At 41.2% G+C, this 18,381-nt stretch overlaps 1 protein-coding gene across 4 annotated transcripts in view; it reads left to right on the top strand.

The window, feature by feature from the left end:
• The window catches only part of pan2 (poly(A) specific ribonuclease subunit PAN2), a 65,011-nt gene that overhangs the window by 37,273 nt on the left and 9,357 nt on the right, over positions 1 to 18,381 (top strand). For 2 of the 4 annotated variants that reach the window (XM_034173056.1, XM_034173055.1), the window contains exons 2-17: positions 6,329 to 6,635; positions 6,719 to 6,888; positions 7,020 to 7,140; positions 7,270 to 7,347; positions 7,443 to 7,713; positions 12,012 to 12,357; positions 12,564 to 12,660; positions 12,888 to 13,007; positions 13,134 to 13,253; positions 13,362 to 13,490; positions 14,403 to 14,602; positions 14,676 to 14,824; positions 14,948 to 15,054; positions 16,374 to 16,472; positions 16,590 to 16,678; positions 16,765 to 16,909. In XM_034173056.1, the coding sequence (XP_034028947.1) occupies positions 6,348 to 6,635; positions 6,719 to 6,888; positions 7,020 to 7,140; positions 7,270 to 7,347; positions 7,443 to 7,713; positions 12,012 to 12,357; positions 12,564 to 12,660; positions 12,888 to 13,007; positions 13,134 to 13,253; positions 13,362 to 13,490; positions 14,403 to 14,602; positions 14,676 to 14,824; positions 14,948 to 15,054; positions 16,374 to 16,472; positions 16,590 to 16,678; positions 16,765 to 16,909 (2,529 nt within the window). In that variant the 5' untranslated portion in view covers positions 6,329 to 6,347. Of the gene's footprint in view, positions 1 to 4,826; positions 4,918 to 6,328; positions 6,636 to 6,718; positions 6,889 to 7,019; positions 7,141 to 7,269; positions 7,348 to 7,442; positions 7,714 to 12,011; positions 12,358 to 12,563; positions 12,661 to 12,887; positions 13,008 to 13,133; positions 13,254 to 13,361; positions 13,491 to 14,402; positions 14,603 to 14,675; positions 14,825 to 14,947; positions 15,055 to 16,373; positions 16,473 to 16,589; positions 16,679 to 16,764; positions 16,910 to 18,381 lie in introns of those variants that run through there. The other 2 variants (XM_034173054.1, XM_034173053.1) reach the window with 2 other exon arrangements.

The raw sequence follows: 18,381 nt of genomic DNA, 5'->3' as shown, positions 1-18,381 counted from the left end.
TCTCTTGTTAAAAGTGAAATCTGCTGGAAAATGGCTGATGTCCAGGTCTTGTGATAACCAGAGAAATTGCTCACGACGGTCCCGGCTCCACACAGCCATCCGTTTAGAAATGATGTGGTGGTTTCTGCCTCTCGATGGTGGCTCGGAGTGCGGCACGCCATGCGCCATTGTGGGGTGTCCTTAAAGCTGTAGTAACAGTCCTTATTCTCTGTGAAGCCCGTAAAATTTTCACCGAAAGCCAGATAAATTTTTCTAATGGTTTCCAGCTGCTTGTCTCTAACAGTTTCTAAAAAAATTCTGATGGAAAAAAACTCCAAATCATTCCGCCATTTCCTGACAATGAAAATCTGACGAGGGGGCTGGACCACTCCTCCCACAAGGCGTGCTCACAGGCGAATGACGCAACCGACAGGCGTGGAAAAACTCACGCATGCGCACGAAGGTTCAAGCTTGGCTGACGTAAAAACATATGAATCAAATCCATATGGTTTTTGAAAAAAATAATAAGGTCGGATACTTTTCTAATAGACCTCGTACTTTCCGGATGCACTGCATGTGAAAACAGCAGTTGCTCGCTCACACATGCCCTGCTTCCAAATATTTGTTTGTGCGAACATCAGTTTGGAACTGAGTACTGCCCAACAGTTACTGTAGTATGTACTACGCTGCCACCATCTTACCTGTATGCCGTGAAAATTTCTTTTTTTTGCCACATAAGACTTTTTACGAGTTTTTACGAGTTCATTGGGAACTACTTACGAGTAGGACTATTTGTTTTTCTTGTATGTCTGCTATCTTTGTTGAATTTTCACAGGATGATCTTTAGTTCTCCAGCTCTGCAGCTGCATCATGGCAGTGATCATGGCATAGCATCGTATAGGATTACTTTGAAAGAATACATGTGGATTACATGTATGTATGTACATACATTTGGATTACTTAGTAGAGAAGCTTGAATCTTCGACTGGACTGGGTTGCTTGATGCGAGGACATTTCGCTTCAAATCACAGAAGCTTCCACAGCTAAAATTCTTGCTCTGGTAGTCTGACTTCTGAAGTCAGACTACCAGATTTGAAGCGAAACGTCCTCGCGTCAAGCAACCCAGTCCAGTCGAGGATTCAAGCTTCTCTACTATGGAAACCACCTGGACAACTGAGAGCCTACACAGGATGTCAGATCATGTGCTGGTGCTACTTGTGGCCACATCCATCAAACTACAGAATTACCTTGGGTCCTTCATGGCAACAATCCAGGTAGACAAATGGTCCATCCCCAAACTTCAAAATCAGCCATTTACCTGCTGCAGCCAGGTGAAATGTGAACATCCTGTTCGAGCTTTCTAGTTGCTGGGATCTTCAACACTGTGGCATGTGTTTGCTGGATCATGCACTGCATGGCACAAATGTTGTTTCTGATGTTCTTTCAAATGGCAAGTTTGGCAAAAATCCATGTTTGAGTTTCCTTAAGTAACTGTTCCTTTGACACAGTTATTCCAGCAGTGCCACAGAGACCTAAAGACATCTAGCCATCGCCTTAAGTCACTGGCTCAAGTTCAGGTATCACAACCACACAGTAAGACAGGAATCACCAGGACCCTAAAGACACTATTCTCTTGCAAAATCATAAACATTGACAACCACTTCTATACAGCAATCTCATGACTCCATAAAGCTTTTAGGAGGCATCTCTCGATCTCAAAGGCCGAGAACACATAGACATGAATGTCACTGTGGAGATAAGTTAATCTCTCTGCAAGTTTGACACCTTTACTGCAAAGAGATACCTTTCCAATGGCCAAGTCCAGGTAGCCATTGAAAGTTTGCGTGACGGAGGCTAGCGGAAGCCACTGTGCAAATAGTAATCAGTAAATGTCACTCCACAACAGTTAAGAGAGGCTCTGGCCACAGAGTGAGCGGGTCCATCTGGAGCCGTTCCAAAGGTGACTATTTTTTCTATTCATACTGTGATGGCTTGGTAATATAGCTGCGACGTCGGTCTTTGATATGTGATACTGTGATATGATGTGTATTAAATGGACCGTGGCTCTTAACTTGCTAACTGTAAAGTGTAGGTTGGTTTCACTTATGCTGCAGCTGAGAAGTTGCTGCAAGAAAATCCCTGGGATCACTAGTGCCCCCTAACATGAGGTAGGAGAACTGCTTGCCTCACCTAGTGCCTTTTGGCAGCCGTTTTATTTTCTCTCAGTACACAAAACACGTTACACACACACACATACAGCTGTTGACAAAAAACACTGGACATTATGTACATCAGCTAAACTATGGAATTTAAGTTCATACAGCCAACACATTTCAGCATTTTCAGGGCAACATACATAGAGACTCGCATACAGAGTCTCACTGCACAGCATTCCAGCAGTTAGCCCAGTGATTGCGCAATCCAAGGTGAGGCATGGCTGGCTGCTGCCTCACCCCACGTCTCTTCTCAGTATTTGAACAGCAAATGTGAAAATTCAGCGATTTTGAATAAAAAAATAATCTAAAATTGGTGAAGTTAAAAGGAAAATAACTTTATAGTACAAATCACTGGATAAATATAACCACTTAATTTATTTTTTCATTTTACATTTTTTCTTTCCATGATGACAGGAGCACAACACGAATGTAGAGTGCATGTACTCTGGCCGCACGAATGTGCCAATTGCTGTAAGAATGCTTATGAGGCATTTAAGTGCAGCTCGAATTTGCACAACTGTCATTCGAATCCTTATTCATATGGCATTCGGGCTAATTCGTGCTTTAGTGTGACGGAGGTATAAAGACCCCATCATACTTAGTAGGAATGAGCAAGAATCAAGCAGAATCAGGGGGAAGGCGAAAAAAAATCCTAAATTTGAGGCACATTCCGGAGGGACAGATATTCTGACAACGGTGTAAGAATGCCGTTTGAATACAAGGAATGTGGGTCAAACCCGCCTCAAATGATTCTTGCACATTCCGTGTGTATTACCTTTCAAACACAGTTCAAATGTAGGTGGAACACAGTAGGAATACCAGGAATGGTGTTAGAATGCAGTAAGAAGAGAGATCAGATTATTACGGCCATCAGATCACTAATGTGCTCATCCATTATTACCGGTGCAACCATCAGTAATCGCCGACATTCTATGATCTGGCTGTGACATAAAATGGGTCAACGCCTTAGTTGTGTTTATTTGCTGTTTGTACATTAGGCCATTATATAATTCATAGATGTAATATTAATTAATAAGCACGTGTACATGTCCATAATAATCAGGTAACTGTTAGTAATCAGATACCTGTAATAACCTGATCTCTTCTGTTTCCATGTATTTCAGTAATCCAATAATCAGAAGAACCTGGATTACATGTTTCAGTTCATGAAATGGATTTCTTTCATAATCCAGAAAAGAAGAATGGTAGGTCTTGATACAAAAGCAAGACACAGCACTCTCTTTCTCTCACTCTCTCTCCAGGAAATTAGCAAAACATGACATAAACAAGGGATGATGGAGTACGCTTGTGGGTCCTGGCAATCTTTTTTTTGCACACATAATGGACACTGAACTTTGTGTTCATGTGTTATGAGCCCTGACATGGCAGCAGTTATTCCCGCTGTACGGCCGGAGAGGTGAGTGCGGTATGCTTTCCATGTACCGTTTTTGGAATGGAGTGCATGTCCGCATTTGCAGGAATCCACAGACACCACCAACACATAAATAAAGGTACTTAATATACAAGTAAGTCATCGCACCCCAATCAAGATGTACTGGAAGTGCAGTCCGGCACATTCGGGACATGCTGGCAGGATCTGACATGCCTGACCATTTTGATTTTCCCTCAAACGTGATCAGAATGTTTCGAATGCTGTTTGGATGCCATAAGAATACCTAGAATGCAGTCGGAATGCAGTTAAAGTACACCTCAAATGCCGTTCAATATTTTTTCACTTCAACTGCACCAGGGGCTGTCCACAGGAGTGGGTCTAACTGTTTGGAACGCACTCAGAATGCAGTCAGAGGTTTTGGAATGCACCTTGACTACTCCGGAATGTACATGGAATTTTCGTCCTGACGGCATTCCAGCACATTCCGCCTCTAGTGTGACAGGGGTATATATAAAAAAGTTTTAGAAAAATTAATATTTTTGTGTGTTTCTTTAAATGGATAGGAAGTGTTCACCACACTGCTGTCACTTTAGAAAAAAAAATGCTGCACCACTCACTGACAAGTCAGCCCTGTGTGTGCAGATGAGCTGAACACAGGTCAAATGAAAGGCACTGAAGGGCTGATACGTACTGTGTGCTCTCCACACCACAATAAAAATGTACAATATGGTGTTTTTGACGCTGTAAGATTTCATCTCATGACTTCTGTGTAACTTCATAATGTTTTTCAGACCACATTTTCTTTGATATTGACTGATTAATCAAACTACTGCAAAATCTAATTACCTCTGGGTATCTATCCAAATAATATTCTCACCAAGTCTGGACCACGTAGGGTTATATTCAAAAAAGGTGTTTTTGGCACCACATTTTCCATGACCTTTTGCCAAACTATTTCAAAATGTAATGACATCTCGATATTTGTCCAAGTAATATTCTCACCAAGTTTGAGCCATTTCAGCTTCTTGGTTATTGAGACACACACACAAAATGTGTTTTGCAGACCATTTTTTTCTTTGACTTTGACCCAACTAAATCTAATCACCTCCATATATCTGTCCAACTAACATTCCCACCATGTTTGAAGAAACCCCATCCAGTGGTTTTTGAATGATCTTGTCCACAGGGGGGTCTGTAATCACAATCACGTGCGTTGCAGTGACAGTGTCGCTGTTGAACGCGCCCGTTTGCTCCGGAACTATTTCGTTCTGTTATTGTTGTGAATGAAACGAATATGGATTCCCGTGTTAAATAAAATCTCGCCAAAACGTAGGTATGCACTTTACACTGCAAATGTAAACTTAAGTTTTTTTGTTCGTACAGATATTTGGGCTGCAGTGTTGCCGATTCAGTTAGTGAATGGTGTATCAAGTTGCTAGCGTTAAACAAGCTCGCTAATGTTAGCTTCGCTGTGAACTACGTTAACTAGCCAGACAATATTCCGTCGACTAATGCCAGTAAAAAAAAAGAAGAAAAAACACACACACTTACTCACTTTTTCACAAAGCAACCTGCATAGTGCATACCTGTGTGTTTGTTGTAAAGTAAACCTGCTAGTTTAGCAGGAGTGTAACATGAGATATAGCGCCTCGTACAGGTCGATCGCGAAATAGCATTTGCCATTGTGAAGATAGTTTTACTAAATGACTAGCTTTTTAAAGCTCAATATAATCATATGAACAAATGTTCAAAATACGTTTTTAATGATAATAGTAATAATAATAATAATAATAACAATAAGGTGTTTGACAAAGTAAATGGAAAAACAAAATGCAATTTTAAGCTGATAGCGTATAAATGCATAGTATAATACAAATATATCATACATAAGACTATGTATGTTGTTTTGCAGATGCTGTAGTACTCTTGCCCAAGAGAAAGCTCCCTTCTGGGACAGTAAAGTATATTTGATGTGATTTTGGTTTTATAGAGCTGTGGCAGCTAGATGACTACTTTGAATAGGTGGAGATGGACTGGGTGGTTGCCATCCATAACCCAAGGCAGTTCCATAGTGTGATGCGTTGACACGCAGCACTAGCACATGCTCCCTGACCTAACTTGACATGGTTTAGAAATCTCAGAGTAGGAAAGACAACCAAAAATATGGTGTCATACGTGGTGAGGTACTTGGTTCTCAGAGTGTGAAGGGGGTTGGGAAATAAAGAAAGCCTTTATATTTGAAAAACCTTAGACTCAACAGCCAAAGGAGTATATAGTAGACTTTATGGTTCTTGGCAAAGTTGGGTAACCCCAGCTTCAGTGAATAAGTGCTCCCTACCATGTATTTGTTTTTTCTACCCGTGCACCTGAAACAAGTAATTTCAATGATTAACTCATCTGCCTGCTCAAAGAAATGAACTAATTAGAATCAGATGGTTTAGTAAGTGAATGGAACAAATATGTGGTAGGACTTTTACTCACTAAAGTTGTGTTTACCCATCTCTGGTTCTAAGATTTTTGTTTTTAAATCAAATTGTGTTGCTTGATTCGGTAAGTAATGGTTTAGTTTTAAGGCCTGGATAACCAGCTGTAAATGATGAAGTGTAAATACACAACAATGTGGTGTCAAAAAATGCTCTTTGAACAAACATTGCTAAATGCAGTGAGAAATATGGATTTGTAGGATATTCTGGGGTTGTTTTTCCCCTTTACTGAAGTTACTGTTTTCCTTTGTCTCCAGGTTAATTTGCGCAAAACCCATGATGAACTTTGAAGGTCTTGACCCGGGTTTGGGTGAGTACTCAGCAAGCCTTCATGGGACCATGGACACAGGGATGGAGCCCTCTATGGACCCCCACCTTAACCCCACCTTACTGCAAGGTGTGGAGCTTGATGCGGAAGGGTTGACAATGACAGTCTCGGAGTCTGTGCACCTAATGGAGGGGATGTTTTCAGAGCTACACAGCGTAGTTGCCGAAGTTGGCGTTCCAGTTACTGCAACGCATTTTGATCTCCAGGAGGAAATGCTCTGGATGGGAAATCATAGGGTGAGAGCTTTGATTTATGATGATTAGTTTCTGATGCAGCAGTACTGTTAGGCTATACTGGTCTGTCAAACTATTGTCTTCAGGGTCACGTTTCTTCCTTTTTTGGATCTACAATGGGCCGCTATTCTTCTTTTCAAGTGCACACATCTGATGACATCCGCCACATTCAAAGTTTGGAGACGGGTGTGCTGTTCCTCTCTAAGTCCAACCTCAAATGTTTCACTCGTGGGGGTCTTGTCATGTTTGATTATCCGTGAGTTTACAAAGTATTGATTGAGATAAGTGTCCTTGTACTCAGACTAACTGGTGTCTGGAAAATGATGGAGTCTCTTACTGATTTAATTTATTTCAGTTGAGCTTTAATAAAGCATGTTTGCATTCCAGGATGGAGAAAGGAGCTGATATGCACAGTCTGCTCATGACTGATAACAACACCTTGCTCATGGGTGGATTACAGAACTATGTGGTTGAAGTCGATTTGCCGTCTGTTCAGGAAACTCAGAAGGTCAGGCATTGTGACTAACATGACTTAATATGTGTTAAACACTTTCATGTAGCATTTATTTTCCAGCTATATTCAATTCCGTCTTACTTCAGAGTCACTTGACTTTCGCTTGTTGCGTATATTTGACAGTTTGCTGTTGAAGTACCTGGAGTGGCAATAATTCGTCAAACCGGTCGTTTCTTCTTCTGTGGACACACGTCTGGCAAGGTTAGTAAGGTTGACTTGACCAAGTCATGATTTGAAGAATGATTTCTGGTGTAGAACAAGCCATTCTTTTCATGTTTCCCATCTCTTCCAATCAGGTAACCCTCCGTGACTTGCGTTCTTTCAAGATGGAACATGAGTTTGATGCCTTCTCTGGAAGTCTCTCTGACTTCGATGTTCATGGCAACCTTCTGGCTGCTTGTGGGTTCTCCAGCCGAGCACTGAACGGGTTGGCGTGTGACCGATTTCTCATGGTGTATGACTTGCGAATGATGCGAGCCGTAACACCACTCCAAGTGCACGTGGATCCACTCTTCTTGCGCTTCATTCCCACCTACACGTCACGCCTGGCCATCATCTCACAGACAGGTATGCTGAGATGAATGTAGATTCATCGCCATGCATGTTGTCTGTATTTGCTCTGTGAAGGTGACACAGATACTTTTCTGAACAGACAAAGTCTTTCAGTCTCATGTATCACTCAAATATGGAAAGATGGAAAAAAACTGCCACCATTCTTCATTTTTTTGCGATGTAGTCTTTCTGCAAAATGCAAAAATATCTGACACTAGCAGTGTATGTGGGTAATGCCTGTGTGTCAGATTTTTGAGACAATTTATACAACACCAAATTACAACATCTGTTATTTTGTCAAATTGAGTAATATGTTTTGGTTGATCCTTAAATGGATAAAACTTCAGCATGGTTTGTAAAGAAAATGTAACATTTTGTAAGATTTTTTTGATCAATCAATCAATCAATTTTTTTTTTATATAGCGCCAAATCACAACAAACAGTTGCCCCAAGGCGCTTCATATTGTAAGGCAAGGCCATACAATAATTATGTAAAACCCCAACGGTCAAAACGACCCCCTGTGAGCAAGCACTTGGCTACAGTGGGAAGGAAAAACTTCCTTTTCACAGGATGAAACCTCCAGCAGAACCAGGCTCAGGGAGGGGCAGTCTTCTGCTGGGACTGGTTGGGGCTGAGGGAGAGAACCAGGAAAAAGACATGCTGTGGAGGGGAGCAGAGATCGTTCACTAATGATTAAATGCAGAGTGGTGCATACAGAGCAAAAAGAGAAAGAAACAGTGCATCATGGGAACCCCCCAGCAGTCTACGTCTATAGCAGCATAACTAAGGGATGGTTCAGGGTCACCTGATCCAGCCCTAACTATAAGCTTTAGCAAAAAGGAAAGTTTTAAGCCTAATCTTAAAAGTAGAGAGGGTGTCTGTCTCCCTGATCTGAATTGGGAGCTGGTTCCACAGGAGAGGAGCCTGAAAGCTGAAGGCTCTGCCTCCCATTCTACTCTTACAAACCCTAGGAACTACAAGTAAGCCTGCAGTCTGAGAGCGAAGCACTCTATTGGGGTGATATGGTACTACGAGGTCCCTAAGATAAGATGGGACCTGATTATTCAAAACCTTATAAGTAAGAAGAAGAATTTTAAATTATATTCTAGAATTAACAGGAAGCCAATGAAGAGAGGCCAATATGGGTGAGATATGCTCTCTCCTTCTAGTCCCCGTTAGTACTCTAGCTGCAGCATTTTGAATTAACTGAAGGCTTTTTAGGGAACTTTTAGGACAACCTGATAATAATGAATTACAATAGTCCAGCCTAGAGGAAATAAATGCATTAATTAGTTTTTCAGCATCACTCTGAGACAAGACCTTTCTAATTTTAGAGATATTGCGTAAATGCAAAAAAGCAGTCCTACATATTTGTTTAATATGTGCTTTGAATGACATATCCTGATCAAAAATGACTCCAAGATTTCTCACAGTATTACTAGAGGTCAGGGTAATGCCATCCAGAGTAAGGATCTGGTTAGACACCATGTTTCTAAGATTTGTGGGGCCAAGTACAATAACTTCAGTTTTATCTGAGTTTAAAAGCAGGAAATTAGAGGTCATCCATGTCTTTATGTCTGTAAGACAATCCTGCAGTTTAGCTAATTGGTGTGTGTCCTCTGGCTTCATGGATAGATAAAGCTGGGTATCATCTGCGTAACAATGAAAATTTAAGCAATACCGTCTAATAATACTGCCTAAGGGAAGCATATATAAAGTGAATAAAATTGGTCCTAGCACAGAACCTTGTGGAACTCCATAATTAACTTTAGTCTGTGAAGAAGATTCCCCATTTACATGAACAAATTGTAATCTATTAGACAAATATGATTCAAACCACTGCAGCGCAGTGCCTTTAATACCTATGGCATGCTCTAATCTCTGTAATAAAATTTTATGGTCAACAGTATCAAAAGCAGCACTGAGGTCTAACAGAACAAGCACAGAGATGAGTCCACTGTCCGAGGCCATAAGAAGATCATTTGTAACCTTCACTAATGCTGTTTCTGTACTATGATGAATTCTAAAACCTGACTGAAACTCTTCAAATAGACCATTCCTCTGCATTCCTTTTTGAGAGAAAAGGAAGGTTGGAGATTGGCCTATAATTAGCTAAGATAGCTGGGTCAAGTGATGGCTTTTTAAGTAATGGTTTAATTACTGCCACCTTAAAAGCCTGTGGTACATAGCCAACTAACAAAGATAGATTGATCATATTTAAGATCGAAGCATTAAATAATGGTAGGGCTTCCTTGAGCAGCCTGGTAGGAATGGGGTCTAATAGACATGTTGATGGTTTGGATGAAGTAACTAATGAAAATGACTCAGACAGAACAATCGGAGAGAAAGAGTCTAACCAAATACCGGCATCACTGAAAGCAGTCAAAGATAACGATACGTCTTTGGGATGGTTATGAGTAATTTTTTCTCTAATAGTTAAAATTTTGTTAGCAAAGAAAGTCATGAAGTCATTACTAGTTAAAGTTAATGGAATACTCAGCTCAATAGAGCTCTGACTCTTTGTCAGCCTGGCTACAATGCTGAGAAGAAACCTGGGGTTGTTCTTATTTTCTTCAATTAGTGATGAGTAGAAAGATGTCCTAGCTTTACGGAGGGCTTTTTTATAGAGCAACAGACTCTTTTTCCAGGCTAAGTGAAGATTTTCTAAATTAGTGAGACGCCATTTCCTCTCCAACTTACGGGTTATCTGCTTTAAGCTATGAGTTTGTGAGTTATACCACGGAGTCAGGCACTTCTGATTTAAAGCTCTCTTTTTCAGAGGAGCTACAGCATCCAAAGTTGTCTTCAATGAGGATGTAAAACTATTGACAAGATACTCTATCTCACTTACAGAGTTTAGGTAGCTACTCTGCACTGTGTTGGTATATGGCATTAGAGAACATAAAGAAGGAATCATATCCTTAAACCTAGTTACAGTGCTTTCTGAAAGACTTCTAGTGTAATGAAACTTATTCCCCACTGCTGGGTAGTCCATCAGAGTAAATGTAAATGTTATTAAGAAATGATCAGACAGAAGGGAGTTTTCAGGGAATACTGTTAAGTCTTCTGTTTCCATACCATAAGTCAGAACAAGATCTAAGATATGATTAAAGTGGTGGGTGGACTCATTTACATTTTGAGCAAAGCCAATTGAGTCTAATAATAGATTAAATGCAGTGTTGAGGCTGTCATTCTCAGCATCTGTGTGGATGTTAAAATCGCCCACTATAATTATCTTATCTGAGCTAAGCACTAAGTCAGACAAAAGGTCTGAAAATTCACATAGAAACTCACAGTAACGACCAGGTGGACGATAGATAATAACAAATAAAACTGGTTTTTGGGACTTCCAATTTGGATGGACAAGACTAAGAGTCAAGCTTTCAAATGAATTAAAGCTCTGTCTGGGTTTTTGATTAATTAATAAGCTGGAATGGAAGATTGCTGCTAATCCTCCGCCTCGGCCCGTGCTACGAGCATTCTGACAGTTAGTGTGACTCGGGGGTGTTGACTCATTTAAACTAACATATTCATCCTCCTGTAACCAGGTTTCTGTAAGGCAGAATAAATCAATATGTTGATCAATTATTATATCATTTACCAACAGGGACTTAGAAGAGAGAGACCTAATGTTAATAGACCACATTTAACTGTTTTAGTCTGTGGTGCAGTTGAAGGTGCTATATTATTTTTTCTTTTTGAATTTTTATGCTTAAATAGATTTTTGCTGGTTGTTGGTGGTCTGGGAGCAGGCACCGTCTCTACAGGGATGGGGTAATGAGGGGATGGCAGGGGGAGAGAAGCTGCAGAGAGGTGTGTAAGACTACAACTCTGCTTCCTGGTCCCAACCCTGGATAGTCACGGTTTGGAGGATTTAAGAATATTGGCCATATTTCTAGAAATGAGAGCTGCTCCATCCAAAGTGGGATGGATGCCATCTCTCCTAACAAGACCAGGTTTTCCCCAGAAGCTTTGCCAATTATCTATGAAGCCCACCTCATTTTTTGGACACCACTCAGACAGCCAGCAATTCAAGGAGAACATGCGGCTAAACATGTCACTCCCGGTCCGATTGGGGAGGGGCCCAGTGAAAACTACAGAGTCCGACATTGTTTTTGCAAAGTTACACACCGATTCAGTGTTAATTTTAGTGACCTCCGATTGGTGTAACCGGGTGTCATTACTGCCGACGTGATGACCACATAATGTCCAGTTTGGTTATTCTTTCAGCCCTATTGTATAAATTAGAGTGGAAGTATTTCTAAAAATGTGTGTACCTTTGTAATAATTGCCCTCCTGTTGTGTTCACTAGGTCAGTGCCAGTTCTGTGAGCCCACCGGTCTTGCAAATGTGGCAGATATTTTTCATGTCAACACTGTGGGTCAGCTGCTTATGAGTTTTGACGTATCGGCCAGCAAACAAGCGTTGGCCTTTGGGGACTCTGGGGGGTGCGTACACCTGTGGTCCGATGCTCCAGAGGTGTCATTCAACGACTACTCTCGGGAGACAGAGTTTGCCCTGCCCTGCCTCGTTGACACGCTGCCTCAGTTGGACTGGAACCATGAACTGCTCCCATTGTCCCTTGTGCCCATGCCGCTGACCAGCACAGAGCCGCTGCTGTCAGACTGGCCCGCTGCGCTGGTCACGCCCAGCCCCAGGTAACACAGTCACTGTTAACGTGAGTTATTACCATCAGTCAAGCTCTAAGAACTACAAGTGATCAGGTCAGATTGCGGTGTTAAGGCAGCATTAACGCCTCAGCATCGGCTGGTCTGGTGTGATTTTTCACTTGGAATATGGCTCATGTCTTTTTTTTTTTTTTTAAACATGTTACTTTGTTTGTTTTGGTGCTGTTTTCCGACAGACGAGCTCCTCCTGTGGACCCTGAAATCTTGCGCACAATGAAGACCGTCGGATTCATTGGTTATGCAGCTAATCCTCGTACACGCCCTCGTAACCAGGCATGTCAAAGCATCACAGTGTAGATTTTTGTTCACTTGAAGAGGCCTTATTTCTTAAATAAAAAAGTCACATGAACAGATTTCTGCAAGCTGGATTTGAGTAACTGTAGTGTGTATGTGTGTCGGTTGTTGCATTTCTTTGGAATTTAGAAAATGTATTTTTACTTTGTTCACATTACTTTCTTATCCAAAGATTGAATATTAATGTTCTGTTTTCTCCACTTAAGGTTTCGTATAAGATTAAAGAGGTGGAAATCGATTATGATAATTTCAACCAGGTGCCTGAATCACCAGTCGGACGCAATGAGGAGCCACACCTCTACATGGTGCCCAAAAAGTACAGAAAGGTTTGGGTTTGACACTATTTGTGATTTTCATTTAATTATATTGAGGGTTGATTTCCATCTCAAATAATTTGTAGAAAAGGTTTTGATTGTGGTGTTGTGTGATGATATGTCTTTCTGCTGTATCAGGTCACAATTAAATACTCTAAACTTGGACTTGAGGACTTTGACTTCAAACATTACAACAAAACTTTGTTTGCCGGCCTGGAGCCTCACATCCCCAATGCTTACTGTAACTGCATGATCCAGGCAAGAAAAAAAAACAAAACTAATTTTGTGGAACATCATTTCTAAGAGAATAAAGTGCTTTTGTTTACTCATGAAGAATTGTTCTGCTCTTGTTTATGTATCTGTTAGGTGTTATATTTCCTGGAACCGATCCGCTGCCTTGTCCAGAATCATTTGTGCCAGAAGGAGTTTTGTTTGGCCTGTGAGCTCGGGTTCCTTTTCCACATGTTGGATTTGTCACGAGGAGATCCGTGTCAGGTATTTAACTTTTGGGTGAATGCTAAGAGTTTAATACCTGTGGCAGCGCTAAGAGATTTAAAAAAGAAAGGGGGGTAAAAAAATACCCTTTCATCTGCTCTGTGCTGGTACTGCCCATTATTCAGCATCCAGGATTCCAGAACAAAGTCTAATGTAAGGCCAAGCCAGTTGCTGCATTTTATATATATACATATATGGCACATACTCCCAGACTTGATCTGAAACCACTGATGAATCAAATTGCTTTAGTCAAGATACAGGAATTAAAAGTAAAAAATAAAGATGACAAAACGACAGATGAATATTATGTTTAAATTTTACATTTATATGTGTGTGTGTCTGTGCGTTGTATGCTTTACACATTACCATGTTTGCAACAATATATAAAAGCATTGTAAACTCAAACTTATATCTAAATTTCTAAAGCGCTGCCTTTTCGAATCACACTGAATCCACTGAAACAAAGCTATATAAATAAACAAATAGTTGCACAATGAGTAGTCTGTCTAATCACATCCATAGATGCCTGTAGGTCCTTCAGAGTTTTTATGTGTGTTTTGGTGACTTCCTTCACTAGTCTCCTTCTTACATGGTCACTCAGTTTTGGAGAGCTACCTGCTCCAGACAGATTTACCATACAGTGCCATACTGTTTCTATTTCTTAATGTTTGATGTAAATGAAGTCTAAGACATAGTCAGTGACTTGGAAATGTTCATTTCTCCATCTTCTGAATTGTCTAAAGAACACTGGCTGTAAAGGTGAAGATTTAGTTGTAATAAAGTCTGTCCAATACTGGTGTATTAGATTATATTTGCTTTGCCATTTCTAGTTAATTTGTATCATGTAGAGATTTGTTCACTGCTACATTAAAGATCAAAGCTGAACATTCAATGCTGTGTCCTCTTTCCAAGGCTAGTAATTTCCTCCGTGCTTTCCGTACCATCCCTGAGGCGTCGGCACTGGGCCTGATTTTGGCAGATTCAGACGAACAAACTGGGAAGGCCAGACTGGGTCGCTTAATCCAAAGCTGGAACCGCTTCATCCTCACTCAGCTCCATCAGGAGACACAGGAGCAGGAGGGCCCACAGGCCTACAGGGGAGCCAGCAGCAGGTCAGAACAGCAGCACATACCTGCATTCCTGGCAGAGTTCACTTTCCGGAAGCTCACTTAGAAATTGTTGCAGTTCTCTGGGTTCTTCTGGTGACTCTGCAGTCGGAAAATTGTTCGGATGTGAAGTTGAGAACAGCAGCTTGTGCCGCTGTGGCAAGGAGACGGTCCGTTCCTCCCTCACCTTACTCTTCACCATGCACTACCCTGAACACAACTCACACGGTCAGTTCATGGTGCTCTGTCTCTCATTTAGCACAAACCTGAAGCTTAGAATACCTGATGGAGTACGTTTTGTATTCTGTATTTAATAAGACAGCTTCTGAATTTCATTTTATGACTTGTCAGAAAAGACAACAAAGGAGTATGACTTTGCTGACATCCTGAAGAAGAGCATCTGTCTGGAGCAGAGCACTCAGGCGTGGTGTGAAAACTGTGAGAAGTACCTGCCCACAGTGAGCTCCCATTCAGCCACATCAGTAGCTCAGAATATCACATAGCATACTTGGGGCCCTATCTTGATGGTCGATCATGCACAGTCTAGCATACATTAGGCAAATCCATTTTGGGTGTGTGTCTCATTTGTACTGTTTAAACAGCACATAATCGGAACACAAAATTGAGCGCTGGGCATAAGTGGGTTGGATTTATCTTCTTCATTACCTATGGGTGTGTTTTATGCATAACATGAAATAACCCATCAGAGTGCCATCTGCCATCCCGTTTAAGCTGCAGTGCATGAGGTACACAGATTTCTGTTATTGAGAAAGCAAACTCAAGTGAGGGTTTTCTGGTGAGTTAATGGGCCGGCGCCACCTTGTCAAATAGCAGACAGCAGCCACTAAAGCTCCCTGAGGTGAAGCAATAAGGTGATGAGTTGTATATTTTCCTATAAGTGTTGACTCTCATTTCATTTAATTGTTGTTTTCAACTCCATTTCATTGTGCAGTACACAGAGTGTACATGCGTTTTAAACCTGCTTATCTAAGGCGCATTTGAGTGTTGCAGTTTTGTTTTTTCTTACAGCTCTCCCCAGTTGCTCTGTGTCATCACAGCAGATCTGTTAGAGAGTCACATTTGAATTTGGAATAAGTTTTATGCTGGATACCCTTCCTTACACAACTCCATTTCCATGTGTAGAACACATGCACAGCTCTTGGTGTTCCAAAACATTCTCCCAGCCAAGTACTAATCAGGAGCAATCCTGATTAACTTCTGAGATCTGAGAGGATTAGGAGTGCACAGACTGTCGCACCATTTAAATACCACAAAAACAGTGCAATCAACTTTAGACCAGTTTTTTGACAATCTGTGGTGCAGTCACCTTCTGCTGCCAGACAATACAGTACACCAGCACTGTGTCTGATCGCACCTCATAGACAAACAACCCCATGGATGCACAGATGAGTGTCGTCCTACTTGCAGTTTACATGATGTGGACACTGGACGTGGAAACCCACAACTGCATTGAGTTCAAACTGTAAATGATGCTTGCATTGCACTGTGCACTTCTTTGTGTCAGGTAGATGATGGGGCCCTTATTTCTGTGTAGGCTGTCAGTTGTCCAGGTGGTTTCCATAGTAGAGAAGCTTGAATCTTCGACTAGACTGGGTTGCTTAACGCGAGGATGTTTTGTTTCAAATCGCAGAAGCTTCCTCAGCTAAAAGTCCAGTCGAAGATTCAAGCTTCTCTACGATGGGGCCCTTAGTTTTATTTGAATTCTTTCTGCAATGTGAGACTTTTTGTCATTTTTTTATTTTCTTAATTGTTGTAGGTGCAAACCCGTAACATTCGATGTCTGCCAGACGTTCTGGCTATCAACTGCGAAGTGAACAGTGTTAAAGAGGCTGAATTCTGGAAGGTTCAGGCAGAAGTAAGTGTAAATACCAAACTACTTTTCATTGAATCAAAACACACATTCAGTGAGGACTTGCCTGTTTCTGGTTATCATTATTAATTGGTATTATTGTTCCCTGTCTGCATGCTGCAGTACGCTTTCAATAATGCTATGCAAAAAGAGGTGATGGAACCTGCAAACGCCAAAGAACCTCCACCTATGCCCAACGAGTGGTGCTTGGAGTGAGATCACTTTATATCAGATATAATTTATGCAATCTGAATGTGTCTTGACACTGCATGAAACCAGTAATGTAATCCATGTGTAGCGGGGAGGAGTTTTGTACCATGGAGGGCTTCACCTTAGACACACGAGCAGAGGATCTGCGGCACGTTTGGATCCCGCACACTCTGAAAATGTCCATCAGCAAAAGCCAGGGTCTGGAGATCACCAGCTGGCTTGAAGGAGAGGAGGTGAGCGAAACATTTTTTGTTGCTCTGACGGCTTGATTCACCTAGCTGCCACCATAAATCCTGTATGTTCTAGAATATAAGTCGCGGGGGTGGTGGTTGTTCTTTCTTTTTTAATCGAGGCCAAAATATGGCCATCGGGTATTGCGAAGACTTTGTGTCTGCCCATCCGTCTGTCTGTCTGTCTGTCTGTGCTCAGCATAAGTCCTGCCCTATTACTACCAGGGTCTTCGTCACAGGGAACATTCTTGAGACACAGACCTTGGACAAGTTCAACGATGGCTAACCTTGACCTATTCTAAGGGTCGGAAAGGTCACATTCTTTCTACACACTCTTTCATTGATTACATGCCCATACAGCCGAGGGTATTTTAGCATTGCATTATCTTTTTACTATTTTGGGAGGTCCTGTGACTTAAAGTATATACCTAAAAAGTCATGCGATCGTTATTACTACTAATAATAATAGTAATCATGATAATAAGATTAACAATAATAATCAATTACTCAATCAACATTAATTTCTAGCCTTTTACAGCAGCATGTGTCCAAAGTGCTTTACAGTAAAATTAAAGCTCAAGAATTCACAAAAATAAAACAAGCATACAGTACAGTTAAAGAGGCACATAAAAAACAAAACATGTCACAGCACCACTAGGTATTTACAATGTACAATGAAAATAGAATAGGGGCAAGAATAGATCTCTGTGGCACTCCACAACAAAGAAGAGCAGTTGATGAGGAGAGGTTGCCAGTCATAATGGAAAAGATCTTCTCAGCTAAATATGATTTAAACCACTTGAGTACAGTACCATGAATGCTAACAAGATGCTCTAACCAGGAAACAAGTACTGTGTGACCTATAGTGTCGTAGGCTGCTGTGAGGTCCAACAGAACCAGCACAACAGGATCCCCTGCAACAACAGATAGTGATGTCATTATGTGCTTAAAAGTGCTGACTCAGTGCTGTGTCATGATTTAAATCCAGGTCGCAATTTTTCAAGATTGTGACTGTATTCTAAAAATGACTGGAACTGTATAAAAACAACCTTTTTCAAAACCTTGGAGAGAAATGGCAGATGAAAGATAGTTTTATCCAATTTTAGACCTGACGAGTCGAGGTGTGTTTTTTTTTTTTTTTTTTTTAAGAAGGGGCCGATCCACAGCATGTTTAAAAGCAGCTGGAACAGAAACTGAACTAAGACATTATTACAAAAGCGTTTTTATAATAATAATACTCAGTAGTAATCTTTTTCTTTGTCTTTCGGCTGTTCGCGTTAGGGGTAGCCACAGCAGATCAATCGTTTCCATCTCACCCTGTCCTCTGTATCTTCCTCTATCACACCAACCACCTGCATGTCCTCCCTCAGCACATCCATGAACCTCCTCTTTGGCCTCCCTCTTCTCCTCCTGCCTGGTGGCTCCATCCTCAGCATCCTTCTCCCTATATACCCTGGGTCCCTCCTCTGCACATG

This window comes from Thalassophryne amazonica, chromosome 6 (genome assembly GCF_902500255.1).
Source record: "Thalassophryne amazonica chromosome 6, fThaAma1.1, whole genome shotgun sequence".
Taxonomy (NCBI): Eukaryota; Metazoa; Chordata; class Actinopteri; order Batrachoidiformes; family Batrachoididae; genus Thalassophryne; species Thalassophryne amazonica.
The sequence above is the reverse complement of the archived record's forward strand: the minus strand, read 5'-3'. Positions and strand labels throughout refer to the sequence as shown.